The sequence below is a fragment of the Carcharhinus amblyrhynchos genome, chromosome 14 (genome assembly GCF_965287045.1).
Source record: "Carcharhinus amblyrhynchos chromosome 14, sCarAmb.v2.hapA, whole genome shotgun sequence".
Classification (NCBI taxonomy): Eukaryota; Metazoa; Chordata; class Chondrichthyes; order Carcharhiniformes; family Carcharhinidae; genus Carcharhinus; species Carcharhinus amblyrhynchos.
This window is the reverse complement of record NC_137337.1, coordinates 25,048,497-25,074,178: the sequence shown is the minus strand read 5'-3', so window position 1 is coordinate 25,074,178 and position 25,682 is coordinate 25,048,497. Positions and strand designations below refer to the sequence as shown.

At 40.4% G+C, this 25,682-nt stretch overlaps 1 protein-coding gene across 1 annotated transcript in view; it reads right to left on the bottom strand.

Moving 5' to 3' along the window:
* The window catches only part of togaram1 (TOG array regulator of axonemal microtubules 1), a 103,237-nt gene that overhangs the window by 22,069 nt on the left and 55,486 nt on the right, over positions 1-25,682 (bottom strand). The window contains 8 exon segments of the mRNA XM_080202454.1: positions 3,119-3,256; positions 7,259-7,415; positions 9,344-9,525; positions 11,144-11,242; positions 14,376-14,561; positions 17,257-17,354; positions 18,309-18,541; positions 21,425-21,705. Coding sequence (XP_080058580.1) covers positions 3,119-3,256; positions 7,259-7,415; positions 9,344-9,525; positions 11,144-11,242; positions 14,376-14,561; positions 17,257-17,354; positions 18,309-18,541; positions 21,425-21,705 — 1,374 coding nt within the window.

The window sequence follows — 25,682 nt, the reverse complement described above, 5'->3', positions numbered from 1 at the left end:
AGAACAATCTAAATAGTTGGCAAAAGTAGTAGAAGTACATGAGGAAAAAGTTTTTAACCCAGAGTGTGTCTCGAGTCTGGAACAAACTTCTGGAGATAGTGGTGGAGGCAGATTTGACTGAGGTATTCAGATAGGAGTTCAATTCCCCTTTGAGAAGAAAGAATGCGTAAGGTTTTAGAGACAAGGTAGGACAGTGGGGTTTGGTAGAATGCTTGTTCAGAGAACCAGTGCAAACCTGAAGGGCCAAATGGCCTTCTGCATTGTAAAGATTCTGTGCTTCAGAAGGTGTCTTCCAGATCCCAACAATTTCTTATGTAAAACAATGCTGCTTCATATTGACTGTGGTACTCAAAGTCATCTTGGAGCTGTGGTCTCCAAAGAGTCAATGATCAGCAGGTCAATCCTAGAATCTCAAAATGTCAGTTGTCATTGGCAGCAGTTTGGCAGCCAAAAATGCGCAGGAATTTGGGCTTCTCGTGATGATGAGTGAATCTGATGAATCGCAGGCACCAAAACATGGAGTAAGCTGGGTGAAGACAAAATGACGCTCCATTTCTTCAGAATCCCCCTTTTCGTGCTCCACCCTGGCACAGCTTCTACCATCATAAGTCCATCCCCAGCCAGGTGCCAACCGCTTGGCACTGTGCTCCAGGTGGGCCCTGCCCAGCTACGTTCTGAGCACCCCCACTTCCCTCCCAGCTATCACACCTGGTCTCCAGTAGTGATTCTCACCGGGCTTGCAACTTGCCTGAGGGTCAGAAGATTCTGGTAGCTGGGAGAATCCATCATCAAATGGGCAATGTATATTTAAATACTACTTTTAAAAGCTAATTGGCCTTGCGTCCTTTCTGGGTGCAATCTGGTTTGCGTCAGTAGGACGGGACCGGGACGATTGCAAGCCCAAAACTAGTTTGTAGATCCGCACGCTATTTTACGGGATGACCAGGAACAGTGAGACCAGAAAACCACCCCAAGGAGTTTTACAGTATAAGAACCAATCAAATGAATATTAGCTCATGTGATTTCCAGACCCAAATGCCATAGTTCAAAGACTAATCCTTTCACATAGGTGTTGGCATTCAGCTGGCTAACCACCAGAATTGTTTGTAGTATTTGCTTTTCAGTTGGTGCTGACTACATGATGAAGTAAGCACACAGAGACTGAGTTCTATCAGCAATGGGACCAAAGTCTTCCGCAGAGGCAAGCTTTGGGTACAGGCTACTCTGCCTGTAGGGGCCTGCTTCTTGGAGGCTCACCGATTGGATCATAAAACATCAGATTGACTAGTTCACAAAGGCATATAGGAATTTCAAAATGTTCATGAGTCATGTGACCTTGCTTCTCCACAATGATTTCCATAGAAATATTTATCCAGCACCTGGAATTGGCTTTGACTTCAGGGCTGATAACATTCCAGGAGCTGAAAAAAACTACCATCTACATTGAGGGTCTGGTGCTCAGGAAGCCATAGTCATGGCATACTCACTGATTCTGCTTGCAAGGTGAATTTATCAGATGCAAATGACATCCCAGTGATTCCCTAAAAAGCAGGTCTGGACAGTCCCAGATGTGGTTTTAGTCTATTAGCAACTCTGTAGGCATAATGAGTTACGATGTACCAATTTCAAGGTCATCCATGAATATAGGGGGTCTCTGTACAATGAGGCAAGAGATTTCAGAAGCTGCGCAAGAACTTATTTTGTTCTTGTAACCTCTGGGGATAGCTCTCTACAAAGAGCCAACCCTGCAGCAGTCATCTTATTAATTCAGCAGGAAATCCCCTTTTAAAAAGTAAGAAGGATAATGTTCTGAATGTATAATATTGGGGTACTTCTCATGTTGTTGGAGCCCAACACCACACTTCTCTAAATGCCAATTAATTGTGCCCCAGGTTTTCTCCAAAAGTTACTCCACTACTACTGATCTGCTTTATGCCCCTCTTTTTATAAAACTGATGTATACAGTTTGTAATCTTCCCAGTCCTCTGGCATGAATCCCAAAGCAAGAAGTCTCACAATACCAGGTTAAAGTCCAACAAGTTTATTTGTAGCAAACGCCACTAGCTTTCGGAGTTCTCCCACCCACCTGATGAAGGAACAGCTAGTTCCGAAAGCTAGTGGCGTTTGCTACAAATAAACCTTTTGGACTTTAACCTGGTGTTGTGAGACTTCTTACTGTGTTTACCCCAGTCCAATACCAGCACCTCCACATCATGAATCCCAAAGCTAAGAAAGATTGGAGGATTGTCGCCAGGCCTTCACATATCCTTATCCTTCCTTTTCTTAGTAACCTAGAATGCATACCATTATTTTATTTTGAGTGCTATCAATTATTTAGGTGCATACTCATTATCTATTTTTTGTCCTATCCAATATTGCTACTCACTCCTCCTCTGAGGAACACTGACAACATCCTCTCTACTGGTGAGGAGAGATGTAAAATACTAATTTACTACTTTAACTATTTCCTCTGGCTCCACAAGGAAATCTCCTTTTTGGTCCCCAATTGTCCCCACACTTCCTTCGACTTTTCTTTTATTACTTACATGTTGGGTTTCCCTTTAACATTATGTTTTAGATCACATCTGTAATCTCCAATTTTTTATAAAGCACCTGTTATCAGGGGTTGCACATCTTAAATGTCAACAGACCATTTTTTTTTAATAGTTACTGACTGACATGTTTTACATTTTATGTTTTAATAATGACCAATGTGACCTGTACTGAATTGCATCACTACAGGATAAATGAAAAGAGATTGAAGTTAGTAAACTACAGGAAGAATAAAGCAGAAAACAAAATCAGAAAGATGGGAAATGGAGAAACTAAAGTGGAGCAAAAAAAAAAAGCAGGAAGCAGCATTGCTGAAATAAAACTAGATAGTGTCATTTAATAGCATGCAAAACCATCAGCTAGATTATTTACATTTTCATGTCTACACTCAGAAAGCATCAAATTTAAATTCCAACCCGTATACGTGAAACAATTCTAGATTCCTTCACCTTGGTCCATTCCATTTCTATAGTTCAATTATATAATCTGGAGGCAGGGTTTCATATTCCAAATATTCTACTTCAGATCTTAATTCTTAGTTATAGATTAAACAGTTTCTTCTTACCAGAACTTGGTGAGCTGGAAGTTCGATTTTTCCTCGTACCAGTGCTGTGTTTGAGTTGCGATGGACTAAGTGTGGCTATTTCTACGGGTGAGGATTCCGTTTTTAACTTGAGGAAAACATCACTGCCGTTGCTCAAACCTAAATTAGAAGGAAAATGGTCTCTGAAGTTTAATTTTAAGGCAGTTTTTGAAAAAATTTATATACTTGCAAATCATAATTCAATTTCCCCAATGATCTTGAAAATGTATATAATTCTAAGTATGTAACAGCACAGTCAAAATGAAGTTTATTAATTTGCAATTGTAAGAATTGTACCAAAATATCTCCTTTCAAGAAACAAGTTCTTAACCCTGGCTAGAATTTCCGTCATTTAATTTCTCCATGCTAATATGATGAAGCCTACATTCTCTCACCAACTTTCCTTCCTTTCTACAGATGAATGGGCTCAAAATGTAGAAAATCTCTTAATAAACCATTGGCACATTGAGAAAGTAACCAATATGCATAACTAAAAGTATATTGTATAATGGAAACCATCCAACAAGATAATTGTTTGAGGCTTATCCAAAATATTAAATGCATACAATTTTTTGCTAGACCAACAACTGAATAGTAGCAAGCAGAAATTAAAATAAATGAAATGGGAGTATTTTGCAATACACTTAATAATTAACTCCTTGGGTGTTGCCAATAAGACCAATTCATCAGAACTCTCTCTTTTGGGCCAAACAATTGCTTCATGGGATAAACAGAGTTTTCAATGTTGTGCTGAAAATGAGGTGGTAAATAAAAAGCTTGATAATCGCTTCAAAGATACTAACAGATTAATTTTCCATGTTCACAGTCTTGGTTGCTGAAATTCCCAAAGTTCTGAAGAAAATGGATGCTGAGCCAAAATCAGGAGGAGTGTCTGAAAACTTGGTCAAATAGGCGATACTTTCAAAAGGAGACATCAACGAGTGGAGATGGAAGGCTTTATAAAGAAAATTCTACAGTGTAGAACCTAGGCTGTTGCAGGCACAGTCATCAAAAGTGAGGCAAGAGGATGAAGGGAGCTGTGTGCAAGAGCCAGAGTCAGCAAACCAGAGTGTTCAGCAATGGAGAGCTGTTGCGGTCCTGGACAAACTAAGATTTATGGAGCTGGAATAGCACAAAGGGATTAAAAACACTATCAAGAACTTTAAATGCAAGGCACCTTGGACTAGGAACTAATGATGTACAACGAAGATGGGAATGTTGACTTAGGGGGTATGGTGGATAGAAAAAGAGTAGAGTTTTCATCAAGAGGAAAGTTAAGGCAAGATAGAATGCTAACAAGGTTAGCATTTCATTAATCAGATGGAGGTGACAAAGTCATGTATGAGGTTTTCAGTGGTAAAGTGGGTTGAGGTGGGGGCAGGCACAAGCAATGTTGGAAATGGAATTAGGTCCTTAGTGATGCAGAGGTCATGGTGTCTAAACCTGAGCTCAATATTGAATAAAATGCTGAAAATAAGAAAAGCTTGGCTCAGAATTGAGCAAAAAGAATGAAGTTTGTGAGCAGGGTGTGGGTTTGAGGCAGACTTAAGTTGATGTCTTTTGTATTCCCAATGCTTATCTGGAACAAGTTAGACTTAATGTCAGGTAAGATTACAAGATAATTGTTTGCGCAGTTATCCAAAATATTAAATGCTTACAATTTTTGGGGAGATTTACAATTGACTAGTACCTGTAGTTTAGTAGTAAGGAGAAATTAACAGAAGAGAGTTGGTGGAAGGATAGAGCAAGGTATCTTTGGTACACATGTGGGAGGTGACCCCATGGCTAAGGCAAAGGGGAATTTTATATTTAAGCACCCCCCCCCCCCAGGACAGATTCTTAAGCACTCTGTTGGGGAAACTGCTGGGGTCAGGAGAAGGGAAGAAGTTGGGAATTGGCATGGAAGACAGAAGGTGTAGTGCTGGGAAACCTGCGATTAATTTCCTAAAGTCCAGTCTAATTTCTCTGACTCTGTTTTTTGACTAGTCAGATCGAGATATTTCTGACCTGTAACACAGAAAACCTAGCAATCAAGGAGGAAAAAAGTAGGGAGGAAAGGATGAGAAGCCTATGACATCAGAAAGGAAGAATCCAGACAGGGCTTCAAAGGGGAGAGGGAAGGCACAGGGAGCCTCCAGTGCAAAAGGAAGAAGAGAGGACACTGGGCAGGGCTTGAGGAGAGTTTGTAATTAAGTGAGGTGGGCAATTGGGAGGGGCATCATAGAGGATACGGTGGGTAGGAGAGGTCCAATTGTTGGGAAAGAAGCAGGTTAATTTGAGGGGCTGGAAGTAAGCTGTGCCTTCTAGCCCGCAGACGTTACTGTAAAGTCATTTACCCTTCAGCTGCCAAGTTTCCTGAACCCGGAAACCTGGCCAGTTGGCATTAAAAGTAAAACGCTACCTAAATGTGAGGCAAACAGCTTCTTTAAAAGGTTTTTATGCTGAGCCCACCATTAAAACCTGAATCGGAGCTTATTTGGAGCTCAAACTCCAAGTTCAGAAGCTTTAACCCTTTACCACAGGGTTAAATTACTGTGTCTAAGATCTCTCAGATAAAAAATAAAATGAAACGAGGGCAATCTAACAGAGCTTTAATGCAGGTTTCTGATAAGTCAACATGCAGCAGTCAAGATTAAAGAATATGTACCAAATTAGGAAAGAGGAAGAAAAAAGATAGGGACAGCCATGTGATCTTAAATTGTTTTTGTTAAATGTTCAACTTATAGATATAAGATTATTTGCACCAATACTAATCACAAGTGGTATTTAACTTAGCATTGGAAATTTATGTTAGTGTCACAACTGATGCTTCCTCATGGAAATCTTAACGTCATATGCAGGCTGTGCACAAGTCAGCTTCTTCGAGTTACCACAGGGGCTCAGTTGCAGAGAAAAAAAATTAAAGGGACTGTGCATTGAACAAATTGTTTCCTAACTGCTAATAAAATTAGCCATTGGAAACAACGCACAAGATGAATTCTGAATTAACTAGCCAGCGTGGAGCAAAGAACTCCTTGAAGATGCTTGCAAACTAATGATTAAATACATATTTGTAAGACTTTTGGTGCTGGGGCCTCAACTGTTTACCACATACAGAAGATCTGGAGGAGGGGACTGAGTGTAGGGTAACAAAATTTGCTGATGACACGAAGATGAGTGGAAAAGCGAATTGCGTGGAGAGCGCGGAAAGTCTGCAGAGAGATCTGGATAGGCTGAGGTGAGTGGGCGAGGACCTGGCAGATGGAGTGTAACGTTAGCAAATGTGAGGTTATCCACTTTGGTAGAAATAATAGCAGGAAGGAATATTATTTAAATGGTGAAAAGTTGCAGCATGCTACTGTGCAGAGGGACCTAGGGTCCTTGTGCACAAATTGCAAAAACTCAGTCTGCAGGTGCAGCAGGTGATCAAGAAGGCGAATGGAATGTTGGCCTTTAGCGTGAGGGGGATAGAATATAAAAGCAGGAGGTCTTGCTGCAACTGTACAAGCACTGGTGAGGCTGCAACTGGAGTACTGTGTGCAGTTTTGGTCCCCTTTTTAAGGAAGGATATATAGGCCTTGGAGGGAGTACAGAGAAAGTTCACCAGGCTGATACCGGAGATGAGGGGGTTAGCTTATGAGGAGAGATTAAATAGATTGGGCCTGTACTCGTTGGAGTTTAGAAGGCAGGGGGGGATCTTATAGAGACTTACAAGATAATGAAGGGGCTAGATAGGGTAGAAGTAGAGAGATTCTTTCTGCTTAGAAAGGAAACCAGAACTAGAGGGCACAGCCTCAAAATAAGAGGGGGGGGGGGTGCAATTTAGAACAGAGTTGAGGAGGAACTTCTTCACTCAAAGGATGGTGAATCTCTGAAATTCTCTGCCCATTGAAGTGGTGGAGGCTACCTCGCTGAATATATTTAAGTCACAGGTAGATAGATTTCTGATAGACAAGGGAATTAAGGGTTATGGGGAGCAGGTGGGAAAGTGGAACTGATCCACTTCAGGTCAGCCATGATCTTATTGAATTGTGGGGCAGGCTCGAAGGGCTAGATGGCCTGCTCCTGCTCCTATTTCTTATAAAGTGAGAAAAAAGGCCACAGTTTACAAAAAACAGTAATTGATCTATATAGTAACTTTACTTTCAGTTCGTGTTTTGTCTGGATCCACATTCCTTAGTCTTTCATGTAATCTCTCTTCCTTCTTTGCATTATCACCTTGTTCCTCTGAATGAGACTGTTGCACCCCTTCCCGTTTCCTTTGCTTCATTTTATCTCGAGTTGATTTTGACATGGAGATCTTTAGGAGAAAAAATTGCATTTATATAATACCTTTCACAATCTCAAAACATCTCAAATCACTTTACAGCTGATTAATAACTTTTCAAGCGGTGTCATTGGCAATGTTGCAATGTAGGAAATGCAGCAGTCAATTTGTGAACAGCAATGGGATAATGATAAGATAAATTTTTTTAGTAATATCAACTGAAAGATAAAGACTGGCCAAAACACCTGGGTAAACTCCCCTACCATTTTTTGAAATAGCGCTATAGGTTCCTGAATATTCACCTGAGGGGGCAGAGTGTAGCATTCCTCAATTATGTGGTCTGGATTACGTTCACATGTACCTGGAGTAGAATTTGAATCCATGAGCTTCTGACCCTGAGACGACAGTGCTATCTGTTGAGCCTGGACCTGACACCTATTGTACTGAAATAACATCTCAGAAACATTCCTAAGTTTTCTCAATCAATTGTTTTAACTTTAGTCCATTGTCAATGGGAAAATGTAACCATTGTTTTGTGCACTGCAAGGCTCTTAAACATCATTGATGAAGGAAATTTTCTGATGTGTTAAGCCCCTCTGCTTGAGCTGAGGAATGATGTGGATATGCTGGCGTTGGACTGGGGTAAACACAGTAAAAAGTCTGACAACATCAGGTTTAAGTCCAACTGATTTATTTCATAGTACACTCACTAGCTTTCAGGGTTAGTCTCTTCGTCAGGTGAATGGGGTTTTGGGGTTAGTCCCATCGTCACCTGACGAAGGGACTAACCCCGAAAGCTAGTGAGTGTACTATCAAATAAATCGGTTGGACTTATACCTGATGTTGTTGGACTTTTTACTGAGCTGAGGGATCCAGAATCATGAGAGCTATAAAGAAATTTAAGGCTTGCTTAGGAAAAGCTACTGGGAGAACTCCCATGAAATTCCATATGTTAGAGAATCGCAAGATAGAAGATTTCATGGGAGTTCTTCAAGTAGCTTTTATGAAGTGATCCTTAAATTTCTACACAAAATAAGAAAAGAGGAATGTGATATACCTTTGGATCTGCCCCAGAGGAATAACTATTGAACCTGCCAAAATTTTGTAACATGAGAACCTTTGGACAGGAAGTAGAACTGAGTTTAAAACATCAGTATAGCTCATAAAGACCTGCAAGTTGAGAGTGCTTACTCTGTTGAGTTCTTAATATACAGTAAAATTTATTTTTGTTTACAAACATGGAATCTTGTCATATCACTAGGTGTTTGGATTCTTTTTTTTAAAATGAAGTTTCAGCAATTATTGTTTATGCTAACTGTCCTTAAAGACAGTGGTAAAACACTTTATTGAATACAACTAAGTGGCTGGATTGGAATCTATTAAACATTGATGGAATGAAAGTTTTGTCACTCTGCTGACGATTGTTTTTGTAAATAAATGTGTTTTAGTCTCCAAGTTTCCTGTGAATATGATGCTACAACATAAAAGGATCAATTGAATTCAAACTGAATTTTAAGTAACAAGTTATGATGCATCAATGCAGCAACAGTTGAGGCATTTAGTTCTGCATCAAACCTAAAATGAGTATGCTTGACGAATGCAGATATAATTTGTCTGTATAAAAATTAAAGTAGCAATGTGTATTACAGTGAATAGATTAGCAGTATTTACTCCTTGACACCATAACAATATTGTAATATTGCTGAAAGAAACACATCACTGAGGTACTCTTGACCAATCAATAATTGATTTGCCAGCCAATTAGCACTCTTCTTTCATGCATTCTTGAATCTGTCCCGATGACTGCAAGACAAAATGTTTCAACAACATGTTGATTTTTCAGCAATACTCAAAGGTTCTATACTATCAAGCAGCTATTAATATTGTAACTTTGCTTGCATTCCAGTTCCTTAGTTTTAAACTGATCATTTCCCATTTGTTAAGTACTATTATAGCATTACCTCTCTCTCATTCTCTGAAACATCAAAGACTATTTGACTATTCTGAGGTACGGCCCTTCCGTAAATTCCTGAAGGAGGATCCATTATTTGCTTTGGGTCACATATTTCGTCCCCATTGTCAAGTGACGGGATAACAGCTTGGCTGTATGTTAATGGAACTGACTGAGGACTCCCAAATACTCCTTATGGGGAGGAAACAAAAAAAATGTCAAAGAGCTACCTTATTTTCAAAAATGCAATGCATGTCAATAGAGCAATGCAACTTCAATTTTACTGAATTAGTAATAGAATATAATACAGTCACAAAGAATGAACAACAGAAGCATTTTCATAGAACTATAGTATTCAATCATTAATAATATTGACTGTCTTGTACAACTCTGAATTCTATGCAACATAGGACTTTCATTGAATAGAATTTGGAGATTTTTCATCACGACTGTTTGGAAAACAAAGGTGGTTTTAAGGGATTTATATTTGTTTTAATGAACATTAGAAATAAGGTATAGTTTTAAGTGTTTCATTTAATGTTTGTGTGTCTGGAAGGGTAAATCTACAGTTAGATTCATGCTGGACAAAAGTGTTTGTATGTGTGGAGACTGGTTTAATTCAAGCTGTATTTCCATTGTACTTAGAGAGGATTGTGTTCATGCTTGTAAATATTAAGTAAATAAAGTAACAGAAACATGTTCAGTGCTTAGCAACTGGGGGCCGTCTCAAGGTAAAAAGATTTGTGGAATTTAGTTTTAATTGAATTTGCATGCAGTTGAAAATAGGAACCATCTCTCAACCATGCTAAGAAAAGACAAGCTGGACAGGACAAGGGAGCTGCAAAGAGGCAGACTTCCCAAAGAACCAGAAATAGTCCATATAACCAGGGAATTGGGACAGAAAGAATACCTTAAGACTGCAGTCAAGAGAACAGAGACCAAGATATTGTTCAGAAGAATTCAAGGGAAAAGTAGACAAAGGGCAGAATTTTATTGGCACATCTGCCTGAGGTTTGTATGATCCCGCCCAAGGCAACAGAATGCCATTCTCCAAGCCTTGCCGGGCACGCCGCTAAAATTCCAAAGCATTTAAGTGAAAGAGACTGCTGCAGTAATGAGAGTTAAAGTGGGAGAGCAGACTTCAGGAGGTCAGTTAAAAGTTTAATGCCATTTCACTACAGTCTGGGAATTGTTAGTTCAAGCAATTGTTATCAGTTTGTACACCAGTTAACTCAAAGATATCCTGAAGGGTAAGTGGTAAAATCTTGATGCTGCATTCTTGTTAAAAGTGGCGCAGAAGCTTTGTTGAAAGACTACTTTGGAAAACCTTGATTTCGGAATGCAAACTTTGATAGAAAGCATTATTGTAAAAGAAGAATTTAAAACATGTTTTTCTTGGAGCAGAGCCTGGAAATTCATGTGACAATCATTTGGGGGGCATTTTGAGGAGAAATCTACAGTCATTCACTTGGGTTCAGTGAATAGTGAGTGTACTTGACCAGTCAACATACATGTGTTATTGAGACTCTTGCAGCTTAAGATATTTCATCTATGTTAATCATAAAATCTGTGCATATTTGTGAAGTTTAGTGGGGAGTAAAGGAGTATTGTATTTAATTCAACTTTGTGTTTAACAGGTTTATTTATTGTTAAAATTAATGAGAGGTCCCCTGACTCTGTTCCTCCACATTTCTGAAAAATTGAGCCAGGGCTCCATTCTGGGATCTTTCTGTCTAGTTATATCAACTGGGATAGAAACAGTAGCATATGGAGAACATGAAAAACGAGAACAATTGCTCAATAAATCTACCTTTTCCTACAATAACGACAGGGTCCTCAGTGAACCCATTTCCAGAACTTGTATCGTGGTTGTGCATCTGCTGCGTACTGAAGGTAGATCCTGTCAGTCCTAAAACAGTTTAGTTGGTTAATAAATATGACAACAATAATATTGTGCAATGTCTATTATTTCACTATCTCTGAAAATAAATTTCATCCATAAGTATTACATAGAGCAGGGGTCGTGGCTGAACAACATAATGTAGGTCTCTCAATTCTTAGACAGAGATTAGGAGATAGTAGCTGTGATTAGAGGTGTGGATAATGGGGGAGAGGGACTAGGGGAAAAATATTAAATTTAATATAGTAGTTTTGATTGGTAGCTTACCCAGCCAATCTTTGGCAGAACATGTTGAGAAAGGACAGAGACCTGGTGGGCCAGATTTTGCAGTGGTTAATGGCAAACTGCTGGCACCCACTGTCACTACCTCTCTGAGGCTGATTGCAACTTCAGGCAAACATGCACAAATTAACAAGGAAATTTGGAAGCTGTGGTCTCAGTCAGATCTCCACCACAGAACATGAATCTCTCTCAAAGCCACATATTAGTGGGATTTTTCAACTTTCCCACTCCACTTCACTATTTGAATCCCCTTAACAGATGACTGAGTTTTTACCAATGATATGTTCAACAAAATTTGATGAACAATTGAACTGACTGTAAAAAGATCATATAATTGTGGATTTCTGTTACATTAATTGCATTGAAGCTAAAATGATAATTTAAAAGTACAATTTTTTTCAGTTATTTTAGCTTTTACCTTTAGTCCTTATACGTGTCCCAATCTTAAATCACCTCTATGCACATTATTAAATGCAATTTTATTTTAGTGATACTTGTTTTTGTCATTGGTTGCTTGAACAGACATCACAGCTGGTCCCTAATGGAAACCCCCAGGAAAATACACCATCAGTTGCAGTATCGTAAAGGTGAATTTTTTTGCCAGAGATCACTGATCTCTCAGCAAAACTCAGCAAATGCTACGTACGTGGCAAGCTTCAGTTCGAAGTATGTAGATGCTGCTTTCATCTACCTTTAGCAGTTTGCTGGGCACAGGAGGCAATATGGGAGGGGGTGTTGTGTAGAGACAGGACAATGGGGGAGGGTTTTCGAACACTGGCAAAGAGGTGGAGGGACAGATCTAAGGAGTGCAAAGAACAGTGTGATGACTGTTCTGGGACAAGAGTTATTAGACTGTCCAGGAAGATGTTTAGGTGGATTAGCCATTGTAAGTATACAAGGATAGGTCGGAGGGGGAGGGCTTGGGAGATGCTCTTTCAGAGAGTTGGTATAGGCTTGCTGGGCTAGGTGGCTTCTTTCTGCACTATTGTTTTAAGAGTCCAAAAGGGACTTGGGCTGAGACCACTCTGTTGGGAGGCATACTGAAGAGACTGTGCTAGGTGTGAGGCCATGCTGTCAGGAGCATGTTGATGAGACTGTCGTGGGGTTCTGCAGGTCACAAGAGGCTCTGCATGATACCCATGCCTTAGCCCCAGTCTTCTGCGAGGGAAGTCTCTCTGTGCAGTGATGGGCATGCACTGCATGGTGTGCAGGATATGGTCAGTCACCTAAGGATTTTGGTCCTCATGCTTGGAATCATACACTGTAGAGCAGATGGCACAGTCAAGATCAGGGCCAGTAGCTGTAAAGTCCTGGAAAATCAGGGTACATGACCTCAGAAAGGGAAGGAGTCAGGCTGACAAAGGGCATGGGGAAAACAATATTAATGGATTCAGGGGAAAAAAGGAATGTTTATAAGGAAAATGTTGGGTTCAAGATTAACAAGGGGAGGCTGGATAGTGATAGGAGGAAGGTGAATTAGGAGGCAACAAGGATTCAGAAGCATGAGGGGGACTTAGTGGGTGACAAGGGTGGAAGCTGATCTTCTAGACGAAAATCAGTGGCACCATTTTCTAGCTCATCTTCAATGACTCAGTTTGACAAACAAGCCGGAAGGGAGGGAATCTCGGGTGTGTGGAAGTTCAGCACAGCAAATATTGGCTGATTAAAAGGCATCCTATAATTGTCTTGCTCAAACTATGCAGAACATGGTTCAGCTGAGTGCTCGATACGAGGATCTAATGCATAATGAATGAGTTTGGCTTCTTTACTAACGGTGCGTATTCAGGTGGCAATCCATCACATTTAGTTACTGTGGTGCATACGGTGTTAATTGGCATCTGATCCTTACTGAGGCATGTCAGACTGAATGTAGGTCCAAAATCAAGGTCCACACCTGCTGTGCAGGGGTAGTTGGGGCACTACAACTCTCCCATGTTCTCAGTGCACTGGTCATGGAATTCAAGGCACCATTATTGCAGTCAGGACATACGTACAAGGACTAGGAATCCATAGTTGTTGTCAAGGCCACTGAAGGACAAACTACCCAAGGCTGATTGTGGTTCCTATGACTTGAGACTTTTCGCCTACTGTTATGCTCAGCTTTGAAGTGATCTTTTAGCACAGTCAGTTTTAATTTCATAAAATCAGCTGCAATTCCTTCCAAACAAAAAACTGCATGACTTATTTTCAAGATAGTAGTTTTTGCACAAACACCAATATTAATACAGAATTCTAAAGCATTTGCAAAGGAAATTTTCTTTTGTAATTGAATTCATTTATAAATGACATGTTATTCATCATTCCATTTAGCTTCATCTATTTTACAATCTCACCTGCGTGATCTGCAGTATCCTGATATCCACATATTTAGAACACAATAGTCTTCATATAATTGAATGATTTTGACTTGCTGTGATAACAATTCAGCTCATAAACACATAATGTCTTACCAATAGGCATCGCACTACATTTTGAAAAGCAGTTTTAAATTTTCGAAAATGGACAATACTTACTTGGTTACTATAATACTAACTTGGTTACTATGATACTAATTCAGAATTTCATGAAATGGTTATTCATTGAGTTTAAAGGAGGTTTCAATCAGTTCTCAAATTCCTAGGATCCAAAGCGCACACGCTTAACAATAATATTGTGTGACGTTATTAAAGCAAAGACTGTCATTTTTAGTTATAACAATACTCACATAAAAGTTATAATTAATCACAACCACTCCAATTACAAGCAGCCATTTAGCACTATATATAGCTAAGTGGTGAAGTATTTATGTATCAATAATACACATGACAAGTTAAAGCATTTGTTATCTGCATGAAGGATATCTTGTATGAACTATACTGACCTCTTGTGGATTTATTATTACTGGTTATATTTTTTTGATGCTCCTTGGATTGAAATTTAGAGAGAGAACTAGAGTGAGATACTTCAATTGGTTTCTCCTCTTCAGAATCTGCAATTCCATTTCCATAAGTCATGCGTTGACCAATAATACTCACATCAGATGTTGTTCTATCATGAAAAGTTACTCCTATTTAAAAACAAAAGCCATTAAACGCAGACATCATTTTTAAGTTGTTTCACAACTACAGTATTTTCTTCTTTCTTACAAATACCATGCAACATTCCATGGTAATGATGCAACGTATTCACAGGCCCCTCAGAATCATGAGATTGTTGCCTACTGCGACCCGTCCTTTATTAGCAACTTTTGATTACACATATTGCAGATCAGAAGCCAATGAGAGGAGCACAATATGGGCAAGAACCAATAGGAAGCACTTGGATAACTGGATGGTTATCAAGTACCAAGAACAATGCTAGAGGTATCACGAAGACTGTGCTCTCTGAATGTTTGTTTAACATTTATCAATTTAATATTTATATATCTTAACCCCAATAGGTTTATGTGCTCCATGTACATGAAATGCTGTGCAAATTAAATATATAGTTACATGAAGGAAATAGTACAGGAATTAAAGAAACTGTAGGGGACAAATATCTTGGATTATTGGATTTGTTCAGATCTATTTCCAGAATCTACCAGCTCTAAGTGGCTTCTAAAATTAGTAAAACTTCATAAATACATTTAGGTTCAGAATAACCTCGTTTCTTCACCACTTTAAAGGAATTTTTAAAATGTGTTGTAGTTTTGCTGCACACGGAGGCGCTGGTGGTGGTGGAGGGGGGGGGGGGGGGGGTGCCTACTTCACTCAAGAATTAAATCACATTCAACTGTGAAAGCAGTTTCTCTCCCTGTACCCAGTGTTAAATCAACTGATCTAGCAACCTATTTCATCCTAAAAAATCTCTCCAATACTCCTCCAATCAATCTGAACTGCAATCTGTCTCCGCGGAAACATGGCACTCTCCTATTGCTGTGGACACCAATACCTGCTTTCACAAAAGTAGACACTTTGGCAAACAGAGATGACTACAATCGATTTGGAAGACATGGACACTTAGTAGAACGAGTTTCCTTGCAGCCATCAGTTTGAATCTATTGCCAAGTCAAGAAGAATCTTCGGGTGGCACCCATTACGCAGCAACAATATTATCAGGCATGATAAGCATTCAAGTTGAAGTATTCTCACAGATGGCAAACCAGAAAATAAAATGTACTTTTTTTTCACTTTAGATTAAAGTTTTACAGAGAGCAAAAGAAGTGGTGGAACATACACGTGGGATTCAGGTAGAAGACGAAACATCATTAACAACTTCAAAAAAAATGTGAATTTTTATCATGAGAGATTTGGCATTCCACAAACAGAATTAGTTTCCAGGGTCAGTAAGACTGTACAGTGGTAATCATGAACTGAGTACACAATCGCGGAAAAAATAACAGTGTAAAAGTTCTCATTAATTCAATGATTCCTACTTGATTGGGGATTGTGGGTACTTCAACAGTGCATCATCTAATGAAGCTTAGAATCATTGTCAGCATCTTATGGAGTATGGTAGCATAGTGGTTATACCACCAGCCTAGCAACTGAGAAGCTAGAGGCTCAAGTTAAAATTCCACCATGGCAGTTGGGGAATTCAAATAAATTTGGAACCAAAAATCTAGCATCAGTAATGGTGGCCATGAAACTATTGATCATCTTAAAAATTCATCTGGTTCACTAAAGTTTTGAAGAAAAGAAAATTTACCATCTGTACTTGGTCTGGTCTACACATAACTCCAACCTAAGAACAATGGGGTTGATTCTTAGCTGCTTCTGAAATGGCCTAACGAGCCATTCCGTGGTAGAAAAAAAAGCTGCCATTAAGTCAATTAGATATTGCAAAACACAAACTGTGTTTGTGCAGACTGTAGAAGTTGTTGTTAATTTCAAAGCGGTAACAATAATGAACACTGGCAGTTTTGCTGTCATTACTAATACAGAATACAGACTCTTGTGTTGTATGAGGAAAATAAACAGTCAACAAAGCAGAAGGGAACAGAGAGGAAAGGAACTGCAGTTTCATTAGCTTAGGGTTTGAAAGTACTACCTGAAGTAACACTGAATCAGAAAGACCCAATTAAGAAATGACTTCTACTCTGTATTGAATTGGCTGATGTGTATTGCCATGCTATAAAAGGCTTCAAGGCCAAGACTCTTGCCCATCTTCAGTGTTCCCTGCTGGGAAAGGGCAGGTAGCATAGGAAAATAAACAAAGAAGGAAGCATGAAAACTGTCTGAGAATAGGACAATCAAGATGTGATGCTCCCCACAATCTGATAGACTACCAAAGTTCCCGAGCAGTGTCCACGACAAATGATCACATAAATGACTGAGGAAAGGTTTCCAATTCACGTAGAGACGAAGGAAATAAAATTCGTAAAATGAGGAATGCAAATTAAAGATACATACACTACTACTGAAAAATGCTACCGAAACAGAAACTCAACTAGAACCTAATCTGTCCAGCAGATGCAGGGAACATTTGGATTGGATTCCAGGATTGCCCATTAAGTTCAATGGAGCACAAAATTGAGTAGGATGTAAAATAGGATTGCGACATCTCGCCAGGCAGGTTAGGTTAAACATTAGGCTCAAATTTCATTTGTGCGCGAGTGACCAATAGCTTCAGATATATATTACAATATCCTGCAGTTTTCTGGAGTTATCTATAAGCTTGCTTTAAATAAATGAAGTGGTGTAAAACATACACTATAAAACCTACATTACACCTTTGGATTGCCGAGCAATTTTTTAAAAAATGAATTTTTTTAAAGGTGGTACCCGAGATGGGGCTGTATTCTACTGGAGAAGGCTTGGCTTTTCTCGATGGTGTCTGACCATGCCGTGGTTTGGATCCTAATTGGGAACAACCATCAGACCTATTGAAACCACAATCAAGCACATCAAAGAGTTTGAAAGGTCAATGCAAAAGTTTTAAAATATCTATCAAAGAGGTATTCATTTAAATCTAATAACTTATAAAATGATTGGTGCTCATTTAAAAATCATTTAAACATAGCTTTAAATAATTATTGCATTACCACAGCAGCATTTTCATGATGTTTTAAAGATGAAGATTATAAAATAATTAAATGAAAGGGACAATAAATAAAAATAAAACAAGGATATAAAACAATGAACAATGGAAAGACTGGATGAGCAGAACATAGTCAAGTCCATTACAATAATGTCACCTTGACATGTTTGGCAAGTTGGAACTGAAACTCAATCAAGGGGGATAATACAGGTTTGATTGCCGTTTGCATTAAATTAATTTAATTCAACTGGAATAGTGGCAATGGCTAATAAAATTGGCCTCAGTGCCCTTTGGGAATGAGAAGGAGAGAAATTGAGCCCAATACAGGGCTATTATAAAACTTTAACCTTTTAGGCTAAAACTTGCACCGCAAGCACAATTTTAATTGGAAACTGGAAAATAAACAAATAAAAAAAATGAACACTTGGTTGAAAGGTGAAATGAAATGGTAAGATAAAGTGGGACAGAATACTGATAGGTTTTGCTCTCTGACGAGCTCTGACAAAGGGTCATCTAAACTCAAAACATTGGCTCTATTCCCTCCCCACAGATGCTGTCAGACCTGCTGAGTTTCCAGCATTTTGTTTTTGTTTCAGATTCCAGTGTCCGCAGCAATCTGCTTTCATATTATACTGATAGTTATTTATTGCATTATGCAAACCTTTAGGTATTAATTTCTGTGAACACTAAGTGAACGCTCTGAAAAATTAATATGACAGTGTATCTGCATTATTAGAGTCACAATATAGATATTGAGAACTCAGTAAGACTGAACACTGTCAACTTTATTACTTACATTATTTTCTTGCCATAGGGGCTGCAAGGCGATGGAGACGTCAAAGACTCCTGGCTGTAAACATCGCTTTCACTGTAAGTGCTTATGTAAGGTGATGAAGTACGTGATGTAGAATCCACACCAAGTTCCAGTTTAAGGGCGGAGTCTGGACTCTCAACATCAGATGCACTGCTGCTCAGTTTAGCTCTTTTCTTTGCAGCACTGTTTCTCAAAGACTTCAGGGCACTCATCATCTATAAGAAATAAGAAAACTTTAATTTTGTAACAAAATCTAAGACTGCAATGTCTTTCTGGAAAGGGAAGCACTACTTCCTGTTATGTTTTTATACAAGGCACTCAGAACCTTGTGTTGAGAACTGGCAGTTCAACAAAGTGTGCAAGACTGCTTTTTAATGTAGCTCCGTTGCTCCTTATGCAACAATTTACTTATACCAAGAATCAATCAAATGAACCCTTGTTGATTAGAGGCACAAATAAATGTGACCACTGAGCCGTGGCTGACTCTTGTAGTAATTGTTGGTTCAAGCCTTATTCTAATGTTTAAACTCAGAAGTTAGTTGGCACTCCTCTGTAACCCCGACATCGCACTGCATTGCTGGAAGCACAGTTTTTGTATGAGGTACTATACAAGTTTCAGTGGTCCTGATGACATAAGAACATAATAAGAACATAAGAAATAGGAGCAGGAGTAGGCCATCTAGCCCTTCGAGCCTGCCCCGCCATTCAATAAGATCATGGCTGATCTGTCGTGGCTCAGTTCCACATTCCCATCCTCTCCCCATAACCCATGGGGAACACCACCACCTGCAAGTTCCCCTCCAAGCCCCACTCACCATCCTGACTTGGAAATTTATCACCGTTCCTTTGCAGTTGCTGGGTCAAAATCCTGGAATTCCCTCCCTAACGGCATTGTGGGTCAACCCACTGCACGTGGACTGCAGCGATTCAAGAAGGCAGCTGACCACCACCTTCTCAAGAGCAACTTGGGATGGGCAATAAATGCTGGCCAGCCGGCGATGCCCATGTCCCACAAATGAATAAAAGAATCTCCGCTACCCTCCCTCCGCGGCAAGGATATCCAAAGAAAACCAAAACTGCACGCGATGCTCTGGCTGTGGGCTTGCCAAGATTCCAAACGATTGCCCAAATCATTTCTAACCCTTGCACACAAAATCCTCTTGCAATGGGGGCTAACGTACCATTGGCCTTCCTAATTGCTTGCCTCACCTTGATGTTAGCTCTCAGTGGCTGGTGAACCAGGCTTTCCTGGACACCAACACTTCCCAATCATAGCATCGTGCAGAGCAGAAGCCTGTCAGCCCATCGAGTCCACAGCGACACACATGAAACAGCTGACCTCCCATCTAAATCCCATTTACCAGCACTTGGCCCATAGCCCTGAATGTGATGAGGTGCCAAGTGCTCATCCGGGTACTTTTTTAAGGGATGTGCCTCCACCATCCTCCCAGGCAGCACATTCCAGACCGTCATCACCCTCTGAGTAAAAAGATTTTTCCTCACATCCTCCTGAAACCTCCTGCCCCGCACTTTGATCCTTTGTCTCTTTGTGACTGACCCTTCAGCTAAGGGAAGCAGCTGCTCTCTATCCACAGTGTCCATGCCCCTCATAATCTTGTACATCTCCATCAGGTCACTCCTCAGTCTTCTCTGCTCCAGAGAAAACAACCCAAGCCTATCCAATCCCTCTTTATAAATATTCCATCCCAGGCAGCATCCTGGTGAATCACCTCTGCACTCCCTCCAGTGCAATTACATCCTTCCAATAATGTGGTGACCAGAACTGCACACAGTACTCCAGCTGTGGCCCCACCAAAGTTGTACACAACTCCAACATGACTTCCCTTTTGTAATCAATGCATCAAAGCAAGTGTCCCACATGCAAACAACCCAAGTCCATCCAACCTTGATGCTTAATGTTCCATCCCATGCAGCATCCTGGGGTGACTCTCCTCTGCACCCCCACCTCATCTCTCTCACTGCTTAAGAAATCCTCTAAATCTCCATTCCTCCTGACAAAATGGATAACATCACACTTATCCACATTGTATTCCAACCGCCAAGCTCCCCCTTCTTCTTGCGTGACGGGAGACGAAGGACTTTATCAGTCACAAGCACCAGAGTCCCTCCCTCTCCTAAGAAAGGGCAATCACAGGAATATTCAGCAGGAGGCCAGGGGATGTGGAGGCCGGGGGGCAGGGATACTTCAGAGGGGAGGGGAGGGGAAGGGGCTGATGAGGCATTCTCAAAGCAGTTTTCAGTGTGGGTGAGGGTGTGACTGTCACCAACTTTTACAGAGTCACCACAGAAAGCATCCTTTCTGGTTGTATCACAGCTTGGTATGGCTCCTGCTCTGCCCAAGGCCATGAGACACTACAAAAGGTCATGAATGTAGCCCAATCCATCACACAAACCAGCCTCCCATCTACTGACTCTGTCTACACTTCCCACTGCCTCAGAAAAGCAGCCAGCATAATTAAGGACTCCACGCATCCCAGACATTCTCTCTTCTAACGGAGAAAAGGTACAAAAGTCTGAGGCCACATAGCAATCGACTCAAGAACTTCTTCCTGCTGCCATTGAATGGACCTACCTTATATTAAGTTGGTCTTTCTCTACATCTTAGCAATGACAATAACACTACATTCTGCACTTTCTCCTTTCCTTCTCCCCTACGTACGCAATGAATGATATGTTTTGTCTGTACAGCGCACAAGAAACAATACTTTCCGCTGTATCCCAATACATGACAATAACAAATCCGATCCTTTATTATCCAGTGGTTCAGATGGACATGAAAGATCTTTTATTATTCACTGAACACTGCAGTTCTCCTGATATCATAGCCAACATGCTTCACTTAACTCATGCTACAAAAAGAAATAGATTAACTGGTCATTCATCTGGTTTGTTTTTGGAAGGTAGTTGGCACAGACTAGCTGCTGCATTTGCTACCATATCAGTCACTGTACTTTAAAATAATTATTGTAAAGTGATTTACATAAATGTGAATGTTTATATTTTCAGGTTTAATGTCAGTGATATTAGTATCTATATTTACAGAAAAAGAAATATTTTTGAAGCTTGCACATACTAACCTCTTCGTGTTCTGTTTCATCTTCATTGTTGTCAAATGAGGAAAGATCCAATTTCAGATTTTTGTCAACACTCTTCCTTTCCTCCCAAACCGCCTCAGATTCTGCTCCATTTGTTCCTTTTCTACTACCATATCGAGCAACTTCCACTTCAACCATTGGACTAGTACCTCTTGGAATTGGAGGGACAGGTTTCGTAGTGTTGAGATCTCTCCGAGATGATGGTAACCTTACCAATGTGGGTTTAAGCGGTATGGGAGAACGACTTTCTTGTGAGCTCTCTCCTAGATAACCACATAATTAAGTAAATAGACAATACAATGCACAAGATAATGAACTAGCTGCAAAATATATACAATGAGAATCTTTATTTATATTTGAATATACCCTATAATTTTCCCATTTTGGAAATCTAATGTTCCAAATCACCAGTTTTGGAAATATTTTGATTAGACCCAACAAAACTCATTTTACATAAGCACTTGCACTGAAAGTGATGTTTACGCCAGAAGTCTTTGACATCTCCATTGCCTTGCATCATTTTAGTAAAATACTTTGGAAGCAAAAACATGGAAGACACGGTATTTTGTTATGATCTAAAGCAGACAAAGTTTGAAGTCCCAGTTACCCACTAGAAGAAAAAAGCCACAATTTTTCACTGTTTCAAAACAATATAATCTTTACAGGCAAAGTCAGAAAATTAAAACAATCTGTAAAACCTATCTTGTTCTAACATTCAACATTAACACAAGGTAAATATGGATTAACAGGCAAACTGTGATCAAACACACCACAATGTACATTAAATGGCAGTTGTAACAAAGACAGATCCCAAAGATACCTCAGCAACCCTCCTGAGATGGGTGGATTATAGTGACCACTATCAGTTATAAAATTTCATTAAAACTCTAGCCCACTCACGAGGGATTTTAACTCTTCACTTTCAAAGACTTAGCCTTTGAATTCCCTCAAGCCATTCTCAAACTGCCTCCTAGTGGTTCAGTCCCTTCTCCTGAGGCTGCCTTCAATGGGATTCTCAAAACTACACTCCGCGCCCCTAATTACCAGCTCACTCCCAGCCGGTTTACAGACTGCTAACTTCACTGAGTTGGCACTGCTACTCGGTTTCTCCGAACTCCAATCTCTTGGCTGTAACAAACCACAACCAGCTCCCAAGGTGTTGGGCCCTAACTACCAGGCACGGAACCAATGACTTTCCTCCACCTTTCCAGCTCCCGAGGACTTCTGAGTCCTAAATGCCTGGAGCCTGCTCACAGCTCCAAGAGCTTTTTAGTAGGTTACAAACAATCTGAGACTGCAAGCTACCAGAAAACACAGATAAATTGGAAGCAGAGAACCGTATTAAGTTCCACCCACCTTCATGAAATGTAGCCTTTCGTGACTGATTGAATGCTTTTAAATTAATAAAACTCTAACTCCCAAAACAAAACATTACTTGCAAATAAAGTCCCAAGAAAAGTAAATATTACATCTACAGCTCTCCAGCTAAGTAAGCCAGCTCTATTGTTTTTGGATCTCACCCTTTTAGCTATGTCAACATGGTCCCAACTTTTCAGGTGCAAGACTCCAAGTTTCTTCAGTTGCATTTATCCCCTTTTCTACAGTTGAACTTCCCAGAACTAAGGTTATCTCTAAAATATTAACATAGACATAGAAACATAGAAAAGTATAGCTCAGAACAGGTCCTTCGGCCCTTGATGTTGTGCCGAGCTTTGTCCGAAACTAAGATCAAGCTATCCCACTCCCTATCATTCTGCTGTGCTCCATGTGCCTATCCAACAACTGCTTAAAAGTTCCTAAAGTGTCCGACTCCACTATCAGAGGCAGTCCATTCCACACCCCAACCACTCTGAGTAAAGAATGTACCTAGGACATCCCTCCCATATCTCCCACCATGAACCTTATAGTTATGCCCCCTAGTAACAGCTACGTCCACCAGAGGAAACAGTCTCTGAACACCCACTTTATCTATCCCCTCATCATCTTGTAAACCTCTATTAAATCACCCCTCATCCTCCTCCGATCTAAAGAGAAAAGTCCTAGCTCCCTCAACCTTTCCTCATAAGGCCTACCCTCCAAAACCAGGCAGTATCCTGGTAAATCTCCTCTGCATTCTCTCCAATGCTTCCACATCCTTCTTGTAGTGAGGTGACCAGAGCTGCACACAATATTCCAAATGTGGTCTCACCAAGGTCCTGTACAGTTGCAGCATAACCCCACGGTTCTTAAACTCAAACCCCTGTTAATAAATGCTGACGCACTATAGGCCTTCATGGCTTTATCCACTTGAGTGGCAGCCTTCAGAGATCTGTGGATATGAACCCCAAGATTTCTTTGTTCCTCCACATTCCTCAGAACCCTGCCATTGACCCTGTAATCAGCATTCAAATTTGTCCTACCAAAATGAATCACCTCACACTTATCAGGGTTAAACTCATCTGCCATTTTTCGGCCCAGCTCTGCATCCTATCAATGTCTCTTTGCAACCTACAACAGACCTCCACCTCACCCACTACTCCAATCTTGGTGTCATCAGCAAATTTACTGACCCACCCTTCAGCCCCTCCTCCAAGTCATTGATAATAATCACAAATAGCAGAGGACCCAGAACTGATCACTGTGGTACACCACTGGTAAACGGTCTCCAGTCTGAAAATTTTCCATCCACCACCACCCTCTGTCTTCTATGAGATAGTCAGTTACTTATCCAATTGGCCAAATTTCCCTCTATCCCACACCTTCTTACTTTCTTCATGAGCCAACTATGGGGAACCTTATCAAACGCCTTACTAAAATCCATGTATACGACATCAACTGCTCTACCTTCATCCACACACTCCTCAAAGAATTCGATCAAATTTGTGAGGCAAGACTTATCCTTCACAAATCCATGCTGACTGTCCCGGATTAAGCTGCATCTTTCCAAATGGTCATAAATCCTGTCCTTCAAGACCTTTTCCATTAACTTAACCGCCACCGAAGACAGACTTAACAGCCTATAATTACCAGGGTCATTCCTTTCTTGAACAGAGGAACAACATTCGCCACTCTCCAGTCCTCTGGCACTATGCCCATGCCCAGTGAGGACCCAAAAAGCAAAGGCAAACGCTCTGCAATCTCCTCCCTTGCCTCCCAAAGAATCCTAGGACATGTCTCATCTGGCTCAGGAGACTTATTGACCCTCAGGTTTTTCAAAATTGCTAATACATCTTCCCTCAGAACATCTATACTTCCTCCAGCCTCTCAGCCTGTATCTCACACACATCCTCAAAAACATGGCCCCTCTCGTTGGTGAGCACTCATCGCCTCTCCTACTTCTTCTGGCTCCATGCACAAGTTCCCACTACAATCCTTGACTGGCCCTAACCTCACTCTGGTCATTCTTTTATTTCTCACATAAAAGAAAGGGGTTTTCCTTGGTCTGACCCGCCAAGGACGTCTCATGCCCCTTCCTAGCTCTCCTGAGTCCTTTTTTTTACAGCTCATTTCTTGCTATCTTGTAACCCTCAAGCGACCAACTGAACCTTGTTTTCTCATCCTTACACATGCTTCCTTTTTCCTCTTGACAAGACATTCAACCTCTTTTGTGAACCATGGTTCCCTCACTCGGCCATTTCCTCCCTGACTGACAGGGACATACAGTATTTGTTCCTTGAACAAGCTCCACTTTTCATTTGTGCCTTTCCCTGACAGTTTCTGGTCCCATCTTATGCTCTCTAATTCTTGTCTAATCACATCATAATTACTCCTCCCCCAGTTATAAACCTTGCCCTGCTGTATGGCCCTATCCCTCTCCAATGCAATAATGAAAGACACCGAATTGTGGTCACTATCTCCAAAATGTTCTCCCACAAACAAATCCAACACTTGGCCCACTTCATTACCCAATACCAAGTCCAATGTGGCCCCACTTCTTGTCAGCCTATCCACATATTGTATCAGGAAACCCTCCAGCGCACACTGTACAAAAGCTGCCCCATCCAAACTATTTGACCTATAAAGGGTTTCAATCAATATTTGGAAAGTTGAAGTCAACCATGACAACTACCCTGTGACCTCCACACCTATCCATAATCTGCTTTGCAATTTCCTCTTCCACATGTCTACTACAATTTGGGGACCTATAGAAAACTCCTAACAACGTCATCACTCCTTTCCTATTTCTAACTTCAGCCCATATTATCTCAGTAGGCAGATCCACCTTGAAGTGCCTTTCTGCAGCTGTTAAACTATCCTTGAT